Below are 26,150 nucleotides of genomic sequence, written 5' to 3'. Positions count from 1 at the left end.
TACCCCAGGATGCAACCAGTTCTCCCTCACTGTCTTCCTTACCACCTGTGGGAATAACATGCACATTTGTCCTTCCCGGCAAGTTTGCAACCATAACATATGTTTTTTTGTTGTTTTTTTTTTCTGATTAAGTGGTATATTTAATGGCTAATGGTTTTTTTTGTATCCATTACTGTACCAGACTTGTGATGGTCAATGACAGTTCTTTGCCGTTTCCCATGCTGATGGATGGTAAAGGGATTTTGCATGCTTGTTACATAATTTTTATGCTGTAATTATGTGATGGAATGACAAAATAAAATTCCTTTAGAAAGAGGCAAAAATTCTATTCCCAATTTCACTTTGTTTGATTTTATTTACAATAATTGTTAGGGGTGCCATTCATTTTGACACCTAGGATTTTCTGAGAGTAAATATATTGAAATAAAAGTATGTAGCTTTCCCTTATGTTTGAAAATAACATATAGATTATTATGTGTTGTTTTTTAATATGCATTTTTAAAATTCATTTCTATTAAGGGTGCCAATAATTCTGGAACTGACTGTATAACATATATAGTGTTAATGATGTATTTATTTTCATTATTACTTTTCATTTGCAAAACTGAGGCCCGGAAAGAATAGGCTGTGATCAAAACTGTTGCTTTTACAATTTTGGCATATCAACCTGGTATATTAAATAATTTGTCTCAATGTTAATAATAATAATAATCATAATCATAACACTTGTATTTTCAATATTCACTTATGAATCTATGTGATGTGTCATGTAGTAAATTGTACTTTGTGACATTGAGTTAATTGTACGTTTAGTTATTATTTCAGCTTTTGCTTTCCCCCACAAAACAAGTATCAGTCTTAAAACAAAAAAAAGTAAGAACTGAAGAAACCTGTTTGCAGTTACATCTACATACAGCAGATGTCTCTGTTTCATCAGCTTGTGAAATACTTATCCAGATTTATTTCTTGAGTTTGCAAACTGATGTTGGGTGTGGCGTACTAAAATGCAATTTTCTGCAATAATTCAGATTTGTGGCATATTTTCTTCATTTGATATTATGATACTAACAATTCTCTTTTTTAGCTTTGTATTTAAATTTCGGTCCAATACTACTACTACTACTACTGTATACTACTACTGGTTTGATATTGGTTTTGTGTTTGATATGATGGTAAAACTATGTTTAATGTGTATTCATCCTTGTGTATTGTTGATTGTGTATTTGTCCCATTTCTCCAAATAAAATGTGAACATATACAGTCAGTGAGCACTTTATTAGGGATTTATTAGACTTATTTTTTTAGACGTCTATTTCTGCAGCCTATCCACTTACAGTTATGATGCTTTGTTGTTCAGAGATGCTCTTCTGCATACCACTGTTGTAATATGTGGTTATTTGGTCAGCTTCCTATCAGCTTTGACCAGTCTGGCCATTCTCCTCTGAAGTCTCTCACTAACAAGGCTTTAATGTCTGCAGAACTGCTGCTCACTGTTTTTACACAATTATTTGCAAACTCTAGAGACTAGTATGTGAGGAAATCCCAAGAGATCAGCAGTTTCTAAGACTGTCTGCCACCAACAATCATTCCACAGTCAAAGTCACTTAGATACATTTTCTAAGGTTCCATTCTGATGGTTGATGTGAACATTAACTGAAGCTCCTGACCCGTATCTACATGATTGTATGCATTGCACTGCTGCCACACAATTGGCTGATTAGATAATCACATGAATAAGTAGGTGTAATAAAGTAAAAATGTTCCTAATAAAGTGCTCGGTGAGTGTAAGTTTATTAAATGGCCTTAGTAGGACAGAACCAAATACTTGCCAGTTTCATTGCCACCTGCTACCGATGTTTAAAGAATGGTGATATGGGGACATTAGTGAAGGTCAAGTCTTGGAATATATTGTGGGTTTGAACAGTGATCTGAACATGTCTACACATGCACCTTTGTTTGCGTGAGTGCCTGTGGGCATCTGTGTCTGCTTTTTTGAGATCTTTATTTGCCAGTGCAAATGCCTGTGCATTTCATCAGAAAAAAACTTTTTTGCGAGTAGATCGCAACCACCCCGCAACCTTGTCCCCAGTTCTGCCCCCATGCATTGTTTTTCATGTAATTTAGTGACTATAGCTCTTCATCTGTCTCATTGAAAATAATGTTTACGCAGATATATTTTGTAGAACCTTTATTGTTAAGGCAATACTAGAAAACTTGTTGTGTGTGGCTATGTTAACAATACATTTACCAGTTAAGCTCTGTTCCATTTGTAATCCACAATTGTTCCATTCTATTGGAGATGTTACAATGGCGGTTCTAGTGGCAGTTTAAGGTGTATACTAGGCTTGATATCCTTTGTGATGAGAGGTGACAGGATAAGAAGAGTTTGACAGTGATCTTCCTGTGGCTGGTACTCTAAAATGTTGGCATGTTCCTGCATGTGTGTCAAAATTATGGGTGTCTACAGCACTTTATTACCTGGTAATGGTAAATTTCCATTGATTCTGGGCGGAAGAATTGTGGCATAACTCCATGTGTCAACAGAAGAAGGAATGCTTCCAGCTTTCAGTGTGTTTGCAGTCCTTATGTGCCAAGGCAAAGGTGGTGAATGGCCTGGAACTGTACTGAAATTAACCTGGATGAGGATGAACTGAGGCTGATTAAGACTAGCTGCTCTCACACTATGCTGCCGCAGGAGATGTATTACCCTATAAAGAGGACTGTGAGTGCTTAGCAGCACTGTCTACTGATAACTTCCTGAAAGAGTGGTAATAAGTTTATTTGAGCATGAGAGATTATTGAGAATAGTGACATATGATTCAAATGAAGATTGAGAACATTTATAATTGGTTTATTACAAATTGCACTATGACCCATGTAAAATTCCATCATTAGGACCAGGGGCCTCATTTATAAAACTGTGCTTAGGATTCACGTCAAAAGGTTGCGTAAGCAGGAAACCTAGGACGTGCGTACGCAAAAAAATATTCTGATTTATAAAACAGTGCATACGCACGTCCCACGCCAGTTTTCCTTTATAAATCACAATCAACTCTAAATGTAGCGCAACTTTGCCAGCTTCATGTCCCGCCCACAGTTGCCTATAAATAGGCAGTGAAACACCCCTAATGAATATGCATTTCATGAAGACGACAATGGCAAACGCTGAAAAGAAGGCCAAGAAAAGGGATTTCAGCCATTTGATTGCCTCTGAAAAGCTACAGGTGTGGGAATTATCCTGATTGATTGTAAATGACGAACAGTTCTGCACAACGAATGTGATGATGATGATAATAATAATAATAATAATAATAATAATACACGTTATTTGTCTAGCACCATTGGAAAAAAAACATAATATATGAATATGATAACAATATATGAAACTATGCTCGTATCTGCCCGACTGACGAATTGTAAACGGCATCAGTGCAGCGCAATTTGTCCGACTGTTCACCATATTATTTATGAGAATACATTTAATAACATGAAGTATTGTTTAACAATTCGTCTACATATTTGAGGGATTATTTTACAACATCTCCGTTTATATTTATCATCCTAAATCATATTTTTTGGGCACTCCAGGGAGCATCAATCAAACAGCTGTTTGTTTATTGTGTTGTAAGAGAGGCTTTTATCCGTTTTTGCTAATTAACTCTTCGTATATGATACGTGAGAGGTAATATTTCATTACATTACATTACATTACATTACATTGCCTGGCATTTAGCAGACGCTCTTATCCAGAGCGACGTACAACAAAGTGCAAATTAAACACAAGAACAAGTGTAAATTGGACCTGAGAGGACAGTATAGTTCCGAGTCCTAGTGTAAACATGCAGAAAATAAGAACCCTTTAAGAGTACAATCAACAACAATCAATTTCAATTTATTTTACACAGTGGTATCTGTTGTATATCATTTTCGACTTCTCTCGTCGCCAAATGTTGTGTTGCACTTAGGAAGGAAGAGAACCCGTATAGCGAGATTCAACAACACAACACTTTAATAAGTATAACAGGGACGAAGCACGTCCTTACAGCAGCCATACCCAGCCACAACTCCCGGCAAATCTTTATACCTTTTTAAAGCCCGGGCGGGGGATCAAACCGGCAACCCTCCAACTGCCAGACGACTGCTCTTACTGCCTGAGCCATGTCGCCCCCTTATTAAGTGCTGCTGTAGCCTATCCACTTGTAGGTTTGACACATTTTGTGACTTATTTTTTAGAATTCTGGGTCTTCTGTTGCTTCCGCTGTGTTCAGAGATGCTCTTCTGCATGCCACTGTTGTAATGTGGCATGCAGAAGACTCTTCCTAGTTTTCTATTTTTGTGTGTGTGTTAGTATAAAAGAACACATTTGAGATTTCCAAATATTCATTTTCCAAAAGATTAAATTTACATATGTAACATATTACTGTAAGCAATTTACTACTTTTTACATAAAAACTTCATCAAAGCTGTTTGAGATCAGAAGCAAGGAGCCAACCAAAGTCTGCAGAAGAACTGTGGCACATTCTCCAACGTGCTTTGAACAACCTCCCTGCTGATTGTCTTATAGAACTGCAGGACAGCGTTGGCTCAGAGAAGTGATGCAGTTTTAACGCCGAAGGGTGGTCACAAAAAATATTGATTTGATTCAGTTTTTAACTATTCTATGTAAAATGTATAGTACGTTTATCTAGGACCTTTCATAAAATTATTTTTGAAAGAATCTTATCTGAACAGAATGTTATACAGGTGCCTAAGACTTTTGCACAATACTGTATGTCCGAGACCGAGAAGAGACCAAGACCGTTCTCGAGAACTACAACAGTGGAGCAGAGGTGTGTTATAGTTCTATGGAAATAGCCTCTGATGGTTCTACACTTTGTAAATGTTATAAATACAGCAAAGAGAAAGAGTCCTTTACAATGTGGCTTGTTGCAATGTATGTAATAAAACTGCATCTGTATTTTGACATCTGGCCTCAACGGATACTTCCCCTTCAACTGCTTTTGATAAACACACTTAGGGCAGAGAGCACTGTGGGAATATCACACTCAGATCGACCACAAGATTGTAACATGGTGTTTTGGAAACATTCTTTACCCTTGGTTGCGATAACAGTAAGACAAATCAAGTCCAAGTATTTCTGTCAAATAGTGAGTAATTAATGAGTTATAAGGCAGAATGTCAGTCGTCATTAGCACTGCAGAAGCTGAAACTAGGAAAGCCCTTCCCGAATGAACATAGCCCTTTCTAGCATATACTAACTTTAGACAAAACTGTACTGTGGAAGATAAGGTGTACCAACAAAGTCATCCAAGGCCCAGTTGCGATTTAAGAGCTGGCAGATGGGATAAGTGTGTTTGTAGCTTATTTACTCCAAGTTACTGTAGGTGTGGAGGAGTCTGATCAATTAAATCCATTCTTTCTAACTGTAACTGTTAAAAGCACCAACAGGTCATGTTTACAAAATTGATTCATCATTCTCTCACACATGGCCGTGCAGGTTTTTCAGTGTGAATTATGTTATTCCTTACTAAATGTTTTCATTCTTTAATAAAGCTAAAATATGGCCCTCTGGGTGGTTCAGCCAGCAAAGACATTCACTCCAGTCAAGGTTATAACCTGGACATTGTTACTTTAATGAAGTCATTAGCTACCTATGACAGGAAAATAATCACCCCCTGGAACATCATTAAGAAGAAAGAGCACTGGTGTATATTTGGGATCATTACATTGCTGTGCGATGAAGCACTGTCCAATGAGTTTGGAGGCATTTGGTTTAAACTAAGCAGATAAGATGCTTCTTTACACTTGAGCACTTGTGGCAGCCATACATGCACAAATTATACAGTAACTCCCCACCATACACCGATGAGGGGGTGCTTTGGTTCTTGGGCAGTTCCTTTTAGCCTCCACACTTTTCTCTAGCTCTCACTTGTGTCTGCAGGCTCTTTTAGATAGTACTATAACCTGGCTGTCCTGTTTTTGCAGCGAACTAGTGGTTTGCATCTTGCAGTATCGCCTCTTTCGATCTGTTTGTGAAGTCTTCTGCACAGAGTAGTTACTGACACATGCCACGCCCGAAGAGTGTTTTTTATCTCTCGGAAAGGTTTTTCGGGTTTTAGGTTTTTCTTCATTATTACATTACATTACATTATTGGCATTTGGCAGACGCTCTTATCCAGAGCGACGTACAACAAAGTGCATACCCATAACCAGGGATAAGTTCGCTGAAAGACCCTAGAGGGAAGTACAATTTCAACTGCTACCTGTACAACAAAGATAAGGACAAGGGCCATTTTTTTTTTTTTTTTTTTTTTTTTTTTTTGAATAAACAAACAAAGAGCAAAAGTGACCAAAGTTAACTATCCAAACACTGCTTACCTAGCCAACTAAAAATACCGATACACAAAGCAAGTCACAGAGACAACAATTAAGGTTCACAGGGAGGTAGGGAGGGATGGGGAGAGGTGCTGCTTGAAGAGGTGTGTCTTCAGCTTGCGCTTGAAGGTGGGGAGAGATTCTATAGTTCTGACCTCAACGGGGAGTTCGTTCCACCACCGTGGAGCCAGAACTGACAGTAGTCGTGAGCGTGAGGTGGAGGTTCTGAGAGGGGGAGGTGCCAAGCGGCCTGTGGACCGAAGGCTGAACGAAGAGATCTGGCAGGGGTGTAGGGTCTGATGATTTTTTGCAGATAAGCTGGGGAAGACCCTTTAACTGCTTGGAAGGCTAGCACCAATGTTTTGAATTTGATGCGAGCCATGACAGGCAGCCAGTGGAGGGAAGTAAGCAGGGGGGTGACGTGTGAGTATTTGGGAAGGTTGAAGACCAGACGAGCTGCTGCATTCTGGATGAGTTGGAGGGGTCTGATGGCGGACGCTGGGAGGCCAGCCAAGAGGGAATTGCAGTAGTCCAGGCGGGACAGAACCATCGCTTGGACCAGGAGCTGGGTCGAGTAGGGGGTGAGAAAGGGGCGGATTCTCCGTATGTTGTATAGGAAGAACCTGCAAGACCGGGTCACCGCCGCAATGTTCTCGGAAAGGGACAGTCTGCTGTCCATCACCACACCGAGGTTCCTTGCACTGGGTGACGGCGTGAGTGTGGTATCCCCGAGGGAAATGGAGAGATCCAGATGGGGAGAGGTATTAGCAAGGATGAATATCATTTCAGTTTTACCTGGGTTGAGCTTTAGATGGTGGTTGTCCATCCAGCTCTGGATGTCCCTCAGGCAAGCAGAGATACGGGCTGAAACCTGCGTATCAGACGGCGGGAACGAGACGAAGAGTTGGGTATCGTCCGCGTAGCAGTGGTAGGATAGCCCATGTGCAGTGATCACAGGGCCAAGGGAGCGAGTGTAAAGAGAAAAAAGAAACGGGCCAAGGACTGAGCCCTGGGGAACTCCTGTGGCGAGGGGCCGAGGTGTCGATACCGAACCAGCCCAGGCAACCTGGAAGGAGCGACCAGAGAGGTAGGACTCAATCCAGTCCAGGGCTGTGCCACAGCCCGTTGCTGACAGGGCAGACAGGAGGATGGAGTGATCCACAGTGTCGAAGGCAGCAGAGAGATCTAGAAGAATGAGGACAGAGGAGAGGGAGGCTGCTCCTGCGGCATGGAGTGACTCACTGACGGAGAGGAGCGCAGTCTCTGTCGAGTGGCCCGATCTGAAGCCAGACTGATGGGGGTCTAGCAGGTTGTTGTTAGAGAAGAAGGAAGAAAGTTGAGTAGAAGCGGCTCGTTCTATAGTTTTAGAAAGGAAAGGAAGAAGAGATACCGGGCGGTAGTTCTGGATGATGGAGGGATCCAGGGTAGGCTTTTTTAGCAGCGGAGTGATGTGGGCCCTCTTGGAGGATGCCGGAAAACAGCCGGAAGACAGGGAGGAGTTGACAAGGGAGGTGACAAATGGGAGAATGTCAGGTGTGATAGTTTGGAGAAGAGAAGAGGGGATAGGGTCAAGGGTACAGGTTGTAGGGTGGTGGCAGAGCAGGAGTTGAGAAACATCAGAGTCTGTAAGGGGGGAGAAAATGGAAAAGGAAGGGATGGGCCTAGAGGGGGGGAAGGGCACAGTGAGGGGGGCGGTGGTTGTAAAGGTGGTTATGATGACAATTATTTCAGTCATCAGCTGTAGAGGTCTTCCTTGGCCTACCAGCCCCTTTACCAGCCCTGAGCACACCAATGCTTTCACCTTGTGAATTTTAGTGGATTTTAGGAAGCTTATTGTTTGGCCCATGTCTCTGACTGTTTCTTTCTTATTTCTCAACCTCAAAATGGCTTATTTGACCATCATTGGCACAACTCATGTTGACAAACACCAATAACTAAATGATTTAAAGAAACTCTTTCTGATTCTGTATTTAGTATGAAAACAATTACACAGAAACTGTACAGGATTAAGCATATCTAAAATTCTCAAGTTTATGAATAAAGTCAAGATCTTCATCCCAAGTAACATGTCTCTTATTTGCAGAGACTTACTTGCGCAATTACAATGGACATGTATAAAAGCAAAAATGGCATGCCTTCTCGTCAGATAAAAACCAATGGAGCTGCATTGTATGAGGGAACGAATCCCAACATGTTTTGTGCATTTGGTTGGAAACCCTCCCCTCCCTCCTGTTCTCCATTTTTCTCTTTCTCACATTCTTGAGGCTTCATGTTGGGATTTGTCTCTAAGCACCTACATTTAGTGTGCACTTTATTAGGTAGACCTGTACACCAGCTTTTTAATGCAAATGCTTTATCAGCAAATCATGTGGCAGTAACTACATGCATAAAAGCAGATAGACATGATCAAGAGGTTCAGCTGTTTTTCAAACCAAATATCAGAATGGGGAAGAAATGTGATTTGTGACTTGTGAAATGTGACTTTGACCATGGAATGAATATTTGTGGTGGTTTGTGGTGGTTTTAGTATCTCAGAAACAGCTCTTCTCCTGGGATTTTCACACACAACAGTCCCTAGAGTTTGCAGAGAATGGAAAAACAAAAAACATCCACTGAGCAGCAGTACTATGGGAAAAAACACCTTGTTAATGAGAGAGGTCAGAGGAGAAGGGCCAGACTGGTCGAAGCTGACAGGAAGATGACAGTAAAGTAAATACCACACATTACAACAATGGTATGCACATGTCAAAAGTCTAAGCAAACATCTGGAGAAGACCAATAAGTCTAATAATACCTAATAAAAGTAGCTAAGTCACAGCTCACTGAGTATATATCTCCAGCATTCTTCCCCACCCAACTCACTCTCACAGCTCTGCAGCATGTGCCTTGTCTTTTGAACATAGAAACATTTGTGGTACATTAATTTGAATACTAGAAACATGGCATGCTAAGGATATGTCTTTTGCTGGGCATGTCTTTCCTAAGCAAGCTTTTACCTTTCTTGAGGGGAGAGGGTGGAGTGTGCATATCATTTAACAGCATTGCTTTCAGTAAAACCTGTATGGTGCAAGATAATTACAGAGGTAAATCTGAATGTTATGAGGTAACAGGTAAATGCTGTGCATCTCTTTCACAAGGGTTTTTTTAATTGGAGGTACTGAAATCAACTTTTTTGAGACAATTCTAAAGACCAATATGTCAAGAGAAAACTTATTTTTTTAAATAGAACAATCACTTCCTCAATTCTAATTGGAGAGAAGGTACTTGTGATTGTGTATGATGTGCAGGTAACATGATGGAGACACAGATAATGAACTTGAAAAAAATGAGCTTCTGGAAGACTAATCTTAAGCCAGATCTGACTTTTTCACTGAGGGTCTGAAGAATCTGTTCATTGTTTGTCATTTGTTTGTGCTCCATGCTCCACCCACTGTGGAGTATGGGCGTAATGGGCCTATGTGTGTAACACAATCTTCCAAATGTGCAGATACACTATCCTTAGCTGCCCTCGATGCTGTCTCCTGACATCAGTAGTCAGATGCTATTGTCTGGAGCCTTCATGATGAGTGTTTGCGTTAACCTGAGAGCAGACTAGAAAAGAGTATGAGACAAAGAGAACCATACGTCTCTGACCATATACTGAATTTCAACATTCTTTGCCTGTGATGTCCTTTTACCATGTGGTCCCTCAGACCACCAGAAATAATTGTTTCACTGGAAGCTATCTGGTGGCATACAGCTAGATCAGAAATAAATGGTGAATGGTGAAGGCATTTATATAACGCCTTCATCCAAAGCGCTGTACAATTGATGCTTCTCATTCACCCATTCATTCACACACACAACAACAGCCGCCATGCAAGGCAACAACCAGCTCGTCAGGAGCATTTGGGAATTGGGTGTCTTGCTCACAGGCACTTTGACACACCCAGGGTGGGATCAAACCAGCAACCCTCAGACTGCCAGACAACTGCTCTTACCACCTGAGCCATTATCGCCCCAGGGTTGGTTAACATGGCTAAGGTTGCAGAGCAAAATGACTGCTGGCTTCTTTCCACCGACTGTCCCACTCACTCACTATGCCCAAAAGAATGCGTATCTAGCAAGGAATGCAGTTTTATGCTTTTCTCCAAATTTGCAATTCTCAATCGTATGCATCAGCGAACACATCAACTGCCAATTAGATACAATAATGCTTAGTTCTGCGGTACACAAATTTGGCTTTCCCAGACATGAGATGAAGCAAGACATTTCATGTGCAGCTTGAGCAAGCAGAGTGTGGACTGATCAGTGGGGATTGATGAGGAGTTATAAGACATAACCATCTGACCTAATCCCTCGCTGCTTGGGTGATGTTACAGCCAAGTATCTATTGCCCTATGAAGCTGTTGATGCTGACATAGTCCAAATCTGATAACACATGGCTCTTCTGCATACTGGAAAAGTGCTTTAATTGGATGAGCCACCCTGTAGCCTTCATAACTAGTAAAAACTGTTGTTTATCCTTTTCCTGTCTGTAGGCCCACTTGAGCTTGTACTGTGTGATTAACTTGCATGCAGATGTCATTCTCATGGTAACTGTTCTTGAATATATAAGATATAGGAGCAGTCCCAACACTGGGTGCATTATTACATATTGATTTTAAGCCTTCCCTGTACCAACCAGACTGGGTGGTGTCACAAGCTCAGACTTGCTTCAGGTTACGCAATGCTCAGGCAGGTACTGATCTGTGAAAAGCATTCCTGCACGTCAACTCTCATTCACACTTAGCTAATGTGGTAATGTATCGAGATAGAGAATCCACAAATGAATGCAGACACACAAGCACATATGCATATGTAGGCATGTGTGCAGGCACACACACACATGCACACTAACACACACACACACACACACACACACACACACACATTTAATACTTTTATTCATGTCCACATACCAGTGACAATAAAGGACATAAACAATATAGACAGTACAGAATGACATGGACATTTGTAGGATTGTTAGGGGTACAGGTAGCAGTGCCACCTCCAAATATGGCGGCTACCTATTATTTACATTTACATTTTACATTTTAGTCATTTGGCAGACGCTTTTAATCCAAAGCGATTTACAAGTGCATAGGTTCTTCCACAAGTCAAAGCATCACATCCATAACTAGGAAAATACATAGGAAGTGCTGTTCTAAACATATAGTCATTATAAGTGCAATTTATTTTATTTTCTTTTTTTTCTTTTTTTTTGGGGGGGGGTTAGACAAGAGGGATAGGGATATCAGAAATGGGGGCGGGGGAAATCAGGAGGGAGGACTAAGATAGATAGATAGATACTTTATTCATCCTGAGGGAAATTTTAGGACTAAGGTAGAGTTTGAAAAGGTGTGTTTTTTGCGTCGAAATAGGGGGAGGGATTCTGCTGTCCTGACAGTGGTAGGCAAGTCATTCCACCACTGAGGAACCAGAACGGAAAACAGGCGTGAACGTGCAGCTCGATCGCCAGGTGCTCGTAGTGAGGGAACCATAAGGCGACCAGAGCTGGCAGACCGGAGTGGTCTAGCTGGGGAGTAGGGAGTGATCAAGGATTGTATGTAAGGTGGGGTAGCAGCCTGAAATGCCAACACTAGGGCCTTGAATCGGATGCATGCGGCAATAGGGAGGGCTGACTGGTGATCAGGCGGCTGACATGGAGCAATATCTTGCAAGCTGCTTTGCTCGCAATTTTGCCATTCCTGCCAGCTGCAGACCCCTTACCACAAGTCTGTGTACATTGCCAAGGCTGCCAAATATAAAAACTAAAAGTTTACATTTGTAGCCAAGTTGTTCTATGGCTGACACCAGGGGCTGATACTTCAGTGCCTTAGTGAGGAAGACCTCTTCGAGGCTGAAATCAAATGTACAAGCAACCTCTAAAATGGACACCCTGCTTTCCTCATCAACAACAACAACATCTGGAGTATTAGCAGACATTGTGAAGTAAATTAGTATTATTGCAAAGGTTGAACATGGTAGAAGTGACACTTTTTGCTTGTACATTCTCACTGTACACACAGACACACAGACAAACATACCCATCAAAGCATGACATTCACTTCAAACAGAGCCAGTTATGTGTACATTACTGCCTTGTGCAAACCATAATAGGCTGAAAGTTAACAGAAGATAGATGGTGGTTGCAACATCACAGACTTGGAACATACTGTATTAGAAGAACCCAGAGAAGCCGTGGTGTATAATTAAAACACGATATGAGGCAATATTGAATCTTTATCCCTCCCCACCTCCCACACCTTCTTTTTTGACTGTGGTGTATAACAGGGTGCAGGTCGCACCCTCTCCTGACATGCTGCAGCTTGATGAATGGCTCTGAGAGAGGGGGAGGAGCCTATTTAAACCTGCTTCTGGCACCTTCCTTAACGGAAAAATTGCTTTTCACACCCTCTTTTCCCAAGTAAGCCCAAATGCATTTAACTTCACATATTTGGCAGCTGTTAGTATTATTTTCTCTTCTGTCTGCAGTGACAGATTGTCTCTGATGGATTATCTATCTTTGAGAAGAATAATACCCGCCCCTACTGCCTCAGTGATACCCACTTAATTAATCAATTTATTCATTTTGTTTACATATCACTGTGGAGTAAGGTATGCAGCTTCGTCGCTAAATGTAGCTTGAATTATTTTTTTCAAACACCAGGGACCTGATTCCTTTTGATTTGCTCTGGGACTGTTGTGTGCAATTTGATGCAATTTGATATGTGCTTGTGCAAATATTTGCCATTTTTTATAGTCTGCCTCTGCAGGTAAGAGGGGGAGAACTGGTTTCAGGATCACATCACTGCATTACATCCTGCTTCGCCACCTCAGGCCACAGGAGCACTTTTCCAATCTGGCAATGAGCCCTCATGATCACTGCCTACAGTGCCCGCCCAAAAAGCCCACAAATGGCCAAATACATTTTATTTTCAAATATTTTACTTCTTTATTTTACAAATGATGTATTGTGGGTAAACAATGATGAAACACATGATTATTTCTTAAGCAAAACATTTTTGACAAGCATGGCTACTGTAGAGAGAATAAAGTATCGGCTACAATGATTTTATTTTAAAACATTTTGTTTATTTGTATTTTTTTACAAAAATCTTTACTTTACTTTACAACATTACTTTATGAATGACAAATCCAGAATGGCACCAAATACATGTGGGGCATTACAGTGGGCAGTTGTTGACATTTTATTGGAGAAAGTGCCTTGCACTCAACATGTCATCCACCTGGCCTCTCCCCCTTTCAATTCCTTCTTCCTCTTTACAGAATACATCTGAATATGAATCTGTGATGGGTGTGATCGCAAAATGGCTTGAAAATTGGATTCCTTCCCCTAATTTTAATTTGGCTCTACCTTCCCACTAAAACTGTGTTGAATAATAATCAATTTATACAGGGAGGAATTAATAAATGGAGGAGAGGGAATTGTGCAGTGCTCTTGTCAAGGGATAAGAGGGGGGGGGGATGTAGAACTCATCATTTTGGGTTTGGAGCGCTTGTCATTTGCATCCTTTGGCAGCTGGGGTTTGTTTCTCCTCCTGCTTCTCCTTCTTAATGTCTGAGTGGAAAAAACAAAACAAAGTTAAATCACTACCTGTGGCTGTTGAAATCTTGTCACCTAATGCACATAAAATTGCTTAGATCACTAAAGCTATGTAGCACAGTCTAAAGACACTACTTTTGAGGGCATTGTACTCATCATCAACTTTAATCAGCAAGGTTATTTTCATGACTACAACCCTCGAAAAAGGATTCACTGCAGTTTAGGAAGCCATCATGCACAACAGCATGCACTGGAATATAAGCCTCAACACACGATTTTAAAAAATTGAAAACTTTTCATAAAGAAATTAATAAAAAAACAAAATCTGTCTAGGAGCCTGCTCAGTAAGAAATGGTTTATGTTTAACATTGTATCATTTAGAGGTCAGCTTTGCTTCTGTTCACTTAGATATTAATTGTAAAAGGCTTTTTGACCAGGGGTGCCCAAATTTCTGCACACTACTGCATATCTCTTGTACGATATTCAGTCTCTTCTAAACCCGGTGAAACCCTGGAGAAGGGTAACCACTGGTCAAAAGTACATGCTGTATTTACACTTAATGAGCACTTTTTTAGACTTATTGGTCTTCTGCTGCTGTAACCTATTCACTCAGAGGTTTGACACATTTTGTGTTCAGAGATGCTTTTCTGCATACCACTGTTGTAATGTGTGGTTACTTGAGTTACTGTCACCTTCCTGTCAGCTTTCACCAGTCTGGCCCTTCTCCTCTGACCTCTCTCATTAACAAGGCATTTCCATCTGAATGAGTGTTTTTTGTTTTTTGCACCATTCTGAGTAAACTCTATAGAGACTGTTGTGCATGAAAACCACTGAGATAACATTTTTTCCCCATTCTGATGGTTAATTTGAGCATTAATTGAAGCCCCGTATTTATCTACTAACAACACTGACAGTTCTACAACAGCATGCATCTGTTTGATTTGTATTCCACAGCAGGCACGCTCAACTTTCACTGATTCTATAATACAATTCAAAAGAGTCATATACCGTCATCTGAGGGAAGTATGTTCTTCACATTCATTTCAACACGTTTCAGGCTTTCCCTCTTAAACCCTTTCACTTCTCCGCTGATAGGGTTTTCAGTTTCAGTTTCCATTCCAAGGTCTCTGCAAATTACAAGAAAAATCTCATTGCAGTGGGATGACTATATCATTTTTATTTGTTAGACTAGTAATGACACCATAGAAAACCAGGCTCCTCCCAATTAAATTCTCAACTCTCAGAAGTGCAGAGTGCATGTTAATAGGGGGAGTATTTAAGGTTCTTGCTGCCTCCCACACACAGTGAGTCAGGAGCTAGAGAAATCTAATCAGTGGAACTGTTGATAGTGCTGATACTGTAACTGCACGCCCAATAAAACAAAGGACAGACTCATGGCCATTGGAACAATGGACCTACTTACGTCCGCAAGACACAATGGGTGAAATTATATCAGGAGGACTTGAAAGAGAACTATGGTTGATTTGGCTAAATCGCTGATTACATTACATTACATGGCATTTAGCAGACGCTCTTATCCAGAGCGACGTACAACGAAGTGCAGATCAAACACAAGTACAAGTGCGAAGAGGACTTAAAGGACAGTACAGTTCCGAGTCCTAGTGTAACCATACAGATATAATCGGAACCCTTGAAGAATACATCAACTTCCAAACTAACATACCACAGTTGGCAGCTAGAATACCCTGAGTACAACAATACAATAATACAAAAATACAAAAAACAACAATATCTATACAACTATATAAGTGCCATTACAGTCTATAGCATATATAAGGCTAATCGTGGTGGTGAGTTAGGGAGGGAAAGGTGTAGCCTGAAGAGATAAGTCTTCAGTCTGCACTTGAAAGAGGTCAGAGACCTCTGACATCCACCGGGAGGTCATTCCACCACCGTGGGACCGGGACAGACAGCAGTCGTGAGCGAGAAGTGCAAGTGTGGCGAGGGGGAGGCACCAGACGGCACAAAATGCTGGTGTATAGGTCTTGATAAGTGATTGAATATATACAGGGGCTGATCCCTTAACTGCCTGGTACGCGAGCACCAAAGCATATGTTAGTCCCAGGAGTGCAAGAGACTTGCTACAGGAACAAAGTGAAAGAGATAATTCCAATCCTTCCACCTGCAATCATGGTGAGATGTTTTACATCCATGGAATGTGTAGATATTTCACAGGAAGTATGTATGTAAATGTAAATGAAGACAAGGAGACCAATACAGTCATAAAGGCTTGTGTAGATTCTTCAGGACCGAGCTGTAGACTTGGACAAAACTATCCCTTGGTCTACCAGAACTTGTATCGAACACTGATCCCCTGTTTTACTTCAGGTCTTGTATATTGTGTGCACTTCCAATCGATTGTAATGTCATGTCATGCAAAGCATGTGATCTGTTCCCAAGGAAGCTCTGCATGCGCTTTTCACAGCTATTTATAAATTGGGGCTAGACCTGACTTTTAACTGCGTATTTCATTTATGGTTGTTTCAAATTAACTGTGTATTTCATTTATGGTTGTATCGCTCCATATTTTATTCCTTTCTGCTTCCTGGTATTTTGGAAACCAGTGTCCTGCAGCTCCAGTGCTCACACCCTCCTTCCTTTCCATGCCCACCCTTTCACAGTCTCACCCACAGCACACTGCTTCCCCTCCCGTCCCCGGCACTGCAGATGGAAAAGTCCAACACGCTGGTGTTAAATAAGCATCACTTCACCAGTATGGAGGTGACCAGCTCCAGAAGCAATGCCTTTGGTTTTCCACTTCAATGTCTTTTAATAAAAAATGAGTAAACTACAAAAAAAGCTGTGTAGGACCCTGCTCAGTATGACCCTCTGATGTAAAAGCACTGGGGAAAATTACTGAAATTATTCTACAGCTGTTAGAGCACAGCGCTGCTTACTGCTACTGGGACACACATGCATTTGGACCTCTGCACATGGAACTCTTTTGCTCACTCCCACAACTGTTACATAAAACCTGGTTCTGACCACCTGGGATAGTTGCCATATATATGGTTCAACCAGTATCCTTGTCAGAATTTCACAATGGGCAAAAGTATGCCTGTAGGTTTGGAGGGATTAATTTCAAGACCAGCTAGTACGTTTGTGAGACTTTTTTTGGATGTTTATTTAGTACAAATCAACAATGGTGAATTAGGTACCAAAAAATAAATGCAATATAATTGGTAAAGCCTACATTTTGTGTGTGTAGGATGGTGGGATACCTTCTTTTACACCTGCATGCACAGATTATAATAAAACCAGCTCATTGAAAATGCCGCCCATGGTACTTTCCTTCCCTCAGTGACACCTGGAAGGCAGGAGGTTAAGCTCAGCCAACCACATATTGTGTGTACAACTTTCATCTATTAATCAATTCATCCTTAATCTATTCTTATCAAATCAATCTATCTATATCACTGAGCTAGCTAGTTTGCAAAACCGTCGCGATTAGTTCTCCAAGCTGCTGCTTTCCAGGCTTCACTGAGAGAAGGAAAGTACCTTCGGCCCCTATGCCTTGTCTCAGGAACCAATGTCACATTCTTTTTGTTTTCCGAAATCCTTTTCCTACAATGGAAAATTGAGCTGTTCCAGAAAGGACTCGACTCGTGGGGAGTGTTAACTGCACAGACGAGAAAACAAAATACAGGCAGTAGCAACACAGCCAATCAAAGAGGAGGACGAGGATCAGATCGGGCGCGGGCCAGCCCTCTTTGCCTGCAGGTGTGGCAGCAGGCACTCCCTGACACAACCAGGGCGCATTCTGCAGAGGAATGCTTTAAGAATCAGACAGAATTTATACCCTCTCCACGGCAGTATACTGGACGACAAAATAAAGAAATACACACGTCTCAACGCAAATGCTTTAAAAAAAAAAATTTGTAGGGAAAAGTCAAAGGCGATTAAATTGACGTGACGGTCCATATAAAAGAACAGCCCCGCTAAGAATACCCAAGAATAAAAAAGACACCTAGCCGTACTTCGCACAAAGGAATGCACTACAGCCGTAGCGTGAGAATATATTCAATACGAGCCCTGTCAACATAAGGAAAGAGGGAAAAAGCAGAAAACGTGAAATAAAACGCGGATAAACAGGCGCGATTCTGCATTAATGAACTTGCTATAATAGATGCAAGTTAGCTAAATATTTCAAATCGTACATAAAAGCGACGCGTGAAAATGCCAATATGAAACATTGACTATAAAATATGTGCAAAAAGCAGAACTTATACATTTACCTGAAATCAATAGAATCTTAAAATTAATGTAGCAATTAGCTTATATCAAAAACATTTTATTTTTGTGAAGCAATGTATTACCGCATATAGCCTACCTACCTGGGATTAGCCTACGAATGAGCGAATTGACCGTAAACGTCTTCTTAGTGGTACTTCTGTGACATCCGCCTGAGCCAAGCAGTTTAAATAGTGCAGCACGCCCTATACCACCTTAACATAGGTATCAACCCATTCACAGCCATTGGTCTAATCACGCCATTTCATGTATATGACTGGCCAGACCCAAAAGTCCTTCAAAATATAAATCATTTTGAGCACAGTAAAGGCGTCATCTTTATGTCTTAAAAACCACACTCCACATATATGGATTTTCACATATTTATTACATAAGATTCAGTATAATTAAGTATGAGGTTCATTTATATATAGCTATGTAACGGGATCGGCTCAGTTGTCTTGTTAAACTACTTTAAGCTTTACAACATCGCCACCCCGTGGCCATATAGCTTAATGTTGGTATAGGCCACTGCTGTGTATAAGACACTCACCACACGTAGGGCTATTGTAATAAAATATATCCATGGCACCTGTGTTTTGCCAGAGGGAAACACCTGATTCACAAGCAAACAACAGGAATTAACATTTAGATGTAACCCGAAAGGTTACATTTAATTTAAGCATTTATCCGACGCATTTCGCAGCAAATTCAGATTTGGTAGACAGGATTCATGTGAAGGCCTATGAACTGTTCATTTCGGACCTTTACACAACCATAATAACGTAATAACAATTGTTCAAAAGTAAAAAGTAAAACAGAAATAACAATAGCCTACATCGACGGGTGCATTGGACATTGTAGTTCAAGCAGAATACAGAATGATACAGCAGTGCTGAATACGTATTAGTGAAGTAGAACAATTCTCCGGTACGGTAACAATTCTTCAGTAAACAAAACAAAACAATGGACATATGATTGTGCAAAGACTTCAACTCACGGTAAAGGAAGTAAATTATTTTAAAATAATTCAAATGTTATTAAAATACCCCAAATAAACCTTAAAGAATACATGGATTATTGTTTTTTTTTAAACACAGATCTCACTAAAAGTATTCAGACCCCATCACTTTTTTCCATACTTTATTGTGTTAAGATTTAATTTTAAATGGATAAAATTCATTCAATCTACACTCAATAACCCATAATGATAAAGTTAAAATATCACTTTGGCAGCAATTACAGATATGAGTCTTCGTTTGTGAAGCGTTTGGGAAGCATTTGTGAACTGCCATCATTAGGTCGCTTCAGTTGTTCTATGGGGTTTAAGTCTGGACAGTCAAGGGACTTGTCCCGAAGCCACTGCAGTGTTGTCTTGGCTGTATGCTTTGTGTCATTGTTGCGCTGAAAGCTGAATGATCACTCCAGTCTGAGGTTGTGTGCACTCTGGACCAGGTTTTGTTCAAGGACCTCCCTGTATTCGGCTACATTTATCATTCCCTCTATTCTGACCAGTTTCCCTGTCCCTACTACTGAGAAGCACCCCCATAGCATGATGCACCCACCACCATGCTAATGGTATTAGCCAGGTGATGAGCAGTGCCTAGGCACTGGGTACAAAAACTTCTGTTCCATAATTATCGAGGCCACTGTGCTCCTGGGAACAGTCAAAGCTTTATAAATGGTTTTATACCCTTGCCCTGATCTATCACCACAAATTGAATACAGCAGTCTACAGAGTTCCTTGGACTTAATGGCTTGGATTTTGTCATGACATGCAGTGTGAATTGTGTGTGCCTTTCTAAACTATGTCCAATCAATTCAATTTGCCACAGGTGGACTCCATTCTAGACACATCTCAATAATAATGAATGCAAACAGGATGCACTTGACCACAATTTGGAGTCTCAAAGCAAAGGGTCTGAATACTTATGAAAATTAGAGATTTCAGTCGCAAAAATGTCTCAAAACATGTTTTCACTTTGTCATTCTGGGTTGTTGAGTGTAGGGGTCTGAATACTTTCTGAAGCTACTGTAAATCAGCAATAGACTGGCACTGAATTAAGCAAACCCTGAGGGAAACTGTTTTAAGGCACTTACAGAGTGCAAAGAATAGGAATGGCAGTGAATATGGTTTACCTAAAAGTCTTAATACCAAATAAGTCCTCTGACTAGAAAATATATACACTCACTGAGCACTTTATTTGGAACACCTGTACACCTACTGATTCATGCGATTATCTAATCAGCCAATCATGCAGATTTGGCTTCAGTTAATGCTCACATCAACCATCAGAATGGGGAAATGTTTTTGACCGTGGCATGATTGTTGGTGCCAGATGGGCTGGTTTGAGTATTTCTGCAATTGCTGATCTCCTGCGAACAGTCTTTAAAGTTTACTCAGAATGGTGCAAAAAACTAAAAACATCCAGTGAGCAGCACTTCTTCAGACAGAATCGCCTTGTTGATGAGAAAGATCTACGGAGAATGGCCAGACTGGCCAAAGCAGACAGGAAGGAGACAGTAACGCAAATAAGAACACATTACAACAGTGGTATGCAGAAGAGCATCACTGAACACACAACATGTCAAAGCTCTAAGTGGATAGGCTACAGCAGCAGAAGACTAATAAGTCTAAAAAATAAAATGAGTAATACCTAATAAAGTGCTCACTGAGTGTACATATATATATATATATATATATATATATATATATATATATATATATGTATTTGTTAAATATTTGTGCAAAGCAGTGCATTCACAACAAATAAACATGGCATAATGTGAGAAACATGCTATTTTTAAAAACCTGACTTGAGAAAAAGTCCTTTCTACACTGACATGATTATCATACCGTTGATATTTGGTGACACAGTGAAAGGTACCTCAAAGGACTGATAGGTGGCAGTGATCACCCCAGACTGGAATGGTTGGGGTGGTTTGTACTTTGTGAACTCCCTTCTCCTGCCCTTAACCACCGCGTCTCTCCAGACGGTCGTAGATGGCGGTGGCGATGCCCCAGGTGAGGCAGGAGCGCAGGATGACGAGGGAGCCTCCCCGGTACAGCAGCCTCACGCTGCGCTGCCGGGACTCCCACAGCATCGCCCAGCACTGCCTCGCGCCTCCCCCCACCGCCCCCACCTGTGCCTGCATGTTCGCCACCAGCACCGAGAGCGGGTACAGAGGCAGGCTTATGGCCATGGCATTGACCATGCCCGATGTGAAGGAGGACGCCACGGGCGACAGCCCCCGCTCCCGGAGAGCATCGCGCAGGGGGTCCTTCAGCCCGAAGTAAAGGCTGTTGCCGAGGGTGTTGCGGGCTAGCACGGGCACCGCCGCCCTGTAGAAGCCAGCGGCCAGGCTCTCACGCCGGAGACACAGAAGCACGCTCTGGAGGGTGGGCAGGCTGCGATCGTTGCGGCCGTTCTGCAACAGGTTCTGCACGCGCTCAAACGGAGTGAACACCAGGGCCTCCACCGCCCCTGTGCCTACGCCGGCCAGGGCCTGCCGGGCTGCGACCGGGACAGAGCCTCCGCTGTGCGGGGACAGCTGGTGCAGGAAGGTGTCCTGGAGACCGAAGAGCAGGGTCCCGTGCAACGTCTTCACCAGCAAGGGGGGGAGCACCCCCCTGTAGAGCTTACGAGGACCCTCCTTGTAGAGCTGAGCCACGGTCTCGCGGACCAGGGTGTTGTGCAGCTGCTGGCGGAACACGGTCTTGTAGACGGGGAACGTGGCCAGCGTGGTCAAGGTAGACAGCATGCTCGAGGTGCCCCCATGCAAGTAGCTGCGGAGGCAGGTGAACAGGTCACGGCTAGTGAGCTGCTCATCGCCACCGCTCTCTCCACGGCTCCTTTGCATCTCCCTTCCTGATGAGGCACAGTGCCGCCCTGCTGGAGACAGTGCAGTACTGAAATGTACTGTAGGATGTAACTGAACATTTTCCTGCAGCCCCGAGTGACATGTACATTTATTTACATGTGAACGATTTGTTTCATTATTGATCTGGAACAATGCATATAGCACACAATGCTAGATAAACACTACAAATCACACCGCCCCCCTCTAAAAAATCAATCAATCAATAAACGCATATACACACATAAAGTGGCCTCAGAAAATATTCAGACCCCTTCACTTTTTGCACACTTTATTGAGTTAAAATAAAATCGCCATTTGTGCCCATCAATCTTCAATAACCCATAACGGCAAGTGAAAGTGAAACATGTTTTTCAAATTTATTACAAATGCTGTACAAAAATACTGCACTGTAATACTGTAAACTAAAAAAAAATAACACTGCTATTGAAATACACTTCATTTTCTTGTCTTCAGATTTAGAAAGCAGCGCGCCATCTTACACCAGGGGTGTAGCATGTGCAGCCTAAATGTTAGAATATTGTCCAGTCCTGAAGGCTACCTGCGATATAAAATGACCTCCGATTCCAAGTGACACATGGACATCATCACCCTTCGCCTAATATTATAGTTTATTTAAAAAAGATAAATAAACCCATCTTTAATCTGTTTTTTTCATTATATAATGATAATAATCAGGTTCACTCGCTGATTTAATTACTGATTTCAAACATGGCAGCCAGCTTATACAGGACACTACATCAAATCTGTAAAAAAAGATACCGAGCAATGACCGCCATCATTTGTTCTTATGTTGCACTGTTGGGTGAAAAGACAATTATTTAGCCTACCTGCGTACGGCGTCTTCACACAGCAACAATATCCTACTTAAACCAAAATGTCTACAGCCGTGGTTTAACAATAATGTAACAATAGTATTGCCGATTAAAAAGTCTGCAACCATGGATTTTAAATCAGTAAATTAACCAATTTTTACTCTAAATTGTGAACCAAAAACGAATGAAACGAATCGCAATTTACCAGATTGCAACATTATTTTAGTTTTCAGCATATTAATCAGCAGGCTATCGTTATTCATTTATAACCGCAAACACCAGATAGGCGTTCCGTTTATTTCTTTGCCGTGTGGCCCCGCCCCTTTCTAGAATAGCCATTGGAAGGATTATTTTAGCGGGCTCTTGTTGATTGGACTATATCCCATATCCATCATTCAACCGGTAGGAAGAAACGCCATCCTGTTCGTCGCAGCGGACTAGCTCCGTGAAGTTGGCAACAATTAGACTTCCTGTGCAGAAGTTCCGGTTTCAAATTCCTGTGATTTTCCGTCAAAATAAGAGCTGCTGAGTAACGTTAAATAATGAGAACATAGTTACCGCGTTTGCTGCGCTTCCTCACATAATTACCATTGTTTAAATTCATTGCTGATAGAACTTACAAAAGTCAGCAAGCAACTAGCTTGCTATTTGACTAGTGACTATATTGTAGGCCAAGCATAAATTACTTGACCCTGTCGGTTCAATAACTGCTCATTTGCATACCTGCTTACTGTTTGAAAAAAAAGTTGCCAAATATGAAGGGGCATACATTAAATCTATGTATAATATATATAAAATTATACATTTATTATCTAAAATCATGTTCCGAGCAATTGTTGCTGTATTTACAGTGTGGTAAGGGCATGCAATGCCATTGACTGTCAATTCACAAGCAGCTCATTTGCATAGCTCATAACTCAAAAACTAGAAATTGTTTCAAAATGAAAGGGGGTATACATTTGTTAGCTGGACCCTTATCTTTAATATTCTACAGTCCTTTCTGCAAAATCCTGTTCCGAGCAATTGTTGCTGTGTTTCTAGTGTGGGGAGGCCATACGTTGCCATAGACTGTCAATTGCCACCCAGCTCATTTTCATAGCTGATAACTCAAAAACTATGAATTGTTTCAAAATGAAAGGGGGTATACATTTGTTAGTTGGACCCATATCTTTAATATTCTACAGTCCGTTCTGCAAAATCCTGTTCCGAGCAATTGTTGCTGTGTTTCACGCTCACGACTACTGTCTGTTCTGGCTCCACGGTGGTGGAACGAACTCCCCGTTGAGGTCAGAACTGTAGAATCTCTCCCCACCTTCAAGCGCAAGCTGAAGACGCACCTCTTCAAGCAGCACCTCTCCCCGTCCCTCCCTACCTCCCTGTGAACCTTAATTGTTGTCTCTGTGATGTGCTTTGTGGATCGGTATTTTTAGTTGGCTAGGTAAGCAGTGTTTGGATAGTTCACTTTGGTCACTTTTGCTCTGTTTGTTTGTTAATTTGTTCTCAAAAAAATAAAATAAATAAAATAAAAATAAAAGGCCCTCATCTTTATCTTTGTTGTACAGGTAGCAGTTGAAATTGTACTTCCCTCTAGGGTCTTTCAGCGAACTTATCCCTGGTTATGGGTTTGCACTTTGTTGTACGTCGCTCTGGATAAGAGCGTCTGCTAAATGCCAATAATGTAATACATTGCTATTGACTGTCAATTCACAAGCAGCTCATTTGCATAGCTGATAACTCAAAAAGCTATAAATTATTTCAAAATGAAAGGGGGTATACATTTACTCTATATACCCATATCTTTAATATTCTACAGTCCTTTCTGTGAAATCCTGGAAACAATTGGCTAAATGATTCCATTATAAACACATACCTGTCATTTTAAATCAGAACAGTACCCAAAAAAATAATTCTTGCAGTCCCCTCTACTGCAACTATTTGTTAGCCAGGAACTGTATAGTTTGTACTGCAAGACAATTGAGGTCTTGCCAAATTTACCAAATTTAAAAAGAAATTGGTGAAGATTTAAATTTGTCCTTGTTCCAGTGAATTTAGATTTGTTACATTGGACCATGATTCATATTACAATGGAACATTGCAGGATATTAGAGGTAAAAATATTTTTAAAAGCAATATTAATGGATTCACTGAAGCACCACAACTCATCTTTATTAGCAGTTCTTGACCGTCTCTCACTCTATTTATCTTTACAGTATTTTGGCATTACAGGAAAACTACATCCAGTAAATTTGGTTTTTGAATATGCTCACCAATGTCCTTCCTTTCCAGGTCAGTTAGATGGGAGCAGCTTTGGACTTTACGTTTGTGTTTTCAAAAAGTATAATACTTGATAGTAATCAGTTAAATTGCAGTCCAAGTAAAATGCGAAAGGTTGTCCTGGATGACTTAACTTAAAATTAAATACTCATTAGAATTAGCCCAACAGTAAATCCTCCTTACAATTACGGCCTCGGTTTGTTTCCAAGTCCCATTTGTGTCCCTACTTACTTCCCACTGCCATATTGTCATTTTTTTCCCCCTTGTCTTCATCACAATCATACTGCAGCGCTGAGACACCCCCCACATACTGCCCCAGGACCGCCACCTCCTTCATCTGCACCCTGTCAATCTCACACACATTCAAAACCCATCACAGGAACAAATTGTTCATAATTAATTGTTAATTGTTTTATCTGACCATCATTGTCACCCGTAAGCCAGCCAGAGGAGAATGGGCCCCCCACTTAAGTCTGGTTCCTCCCAAGGTTTCTTCCTTCTCCACCTTGGAAGTTTTTCCATGCCACTGTTGCCCTAGGCTTGCTTTTGTGGGGGGAAAGGCTGGGGCTTGCGCTAAAGCTGTGTTTCTCAACTCTAGTCTTGCCGGAAGGTTTTTGTTGTAACCAGAAACTGAAACAACTAATTTAATAACTGAACCAATCATACCACCAAAAATGCCCTGAATTAAATAAATCAATTAATAAATTCCTGGTTGAGAAGCACTGCTCTAAAGCATGTACTGACAAATATAGCGTGAAATGTGCAACACAAATAAAGTTGATTTGACTTTAATTTCATTGTAAAGTTGCATGGTTTGGGTTTATCCCTGGGTATATAGGTCTATAAAGAGCAGCATGTGAATTGACAGTCTATAGCAATGAATGCCCACCCTGCACCTGACACACAGCAACAATTGCTGTGAACAGGATTTTGCAGAAAGGACTATAGAATATTAGAGATAAGGGTCC

At 41.2% G+C, this 26,150-nt stretch overlaps 1 protein-coding gene and 1 long non-coding RNA gene across 3 annotated transcripts; both read right to left on the bottom strand.

Moving 5' to 3' along the window:
- Positions 1–13,326: 13,326 nt before the first annotated feature.
- LOC133123230 (uncharacterized) lies at positions 13,327–18,477 on the bottom strand. The gene is made up of 3 exons (XR_009708210.1): positions 18,319–18,477; positions 14,972–15,090; positions 13,327–13,978 (listed from the first exon to the last, which is right to left on the bottom strand). It is a non-coding gene; the product is annotated as an uncharacterized LOC133123230 (long non-coding RNA).
- Positions 18,478–21,152: 2,675 nt separating this feature from the next.
- On the bottom strand, positions 21,153–23,148 carry LOC133125279 (solute carrier family 25 member 53-like). 2 transcript variants are annotated; one of them, XM_061237077.1, is made up of 2 exons: positions 22,924–23,148; positions 21,153–22,107 (listed from the first exon to the last, which is right to left on the bottom strand). In XM_061237077.1, exon 2 carries the CDS (start codon positions 22,073–22,075, stop codon positions 21,188–21,190), a length of 888 nt encoding a protein of 295 aa, XP_061093061.1. In that variant the 5' UTR covers positions 22,076–22,107; positions 22,924–23,148; the 3' UTR covers positions 21,153–21,187. The 2 variants fall into 2 exon arrangements, with proteins under 2 accessions (XP_061093061.1, XP_061093062.1); XM_061237078.1 differs by having other exon boundaries at positions 21,153–22,104.
- Positions 23,149–26,150: the final 3,002 nt, after the last annotated feature.

The sequence above is a fragment of the Conger conger genome, chromosome 3 (assembly GCF_963514075.1).
Source record: "Conger conger chromosome 3, fConCon1.1, whole genome shotgun sequence".
NCBI lineage: Eukaryota > Metazoa > Chordata > Actinopteri > Anguilliformes > Congridae > Conger > Conger conger.
The sequence above is the reverse complement of the archived record's forward strand: the minus strand, read 5'-3'. Positions and strand labels throughout refer to the sequence as shown.

Coding starts and splice junctions, on each gene's coding strand:
- LOC133125279 (XM_061237077.1), bottom strand. CDS start 22,075: ATGCAAAGGAGCCGTGGAGAGAGCGGTGGCGATGAGCAGCTCACTAGC.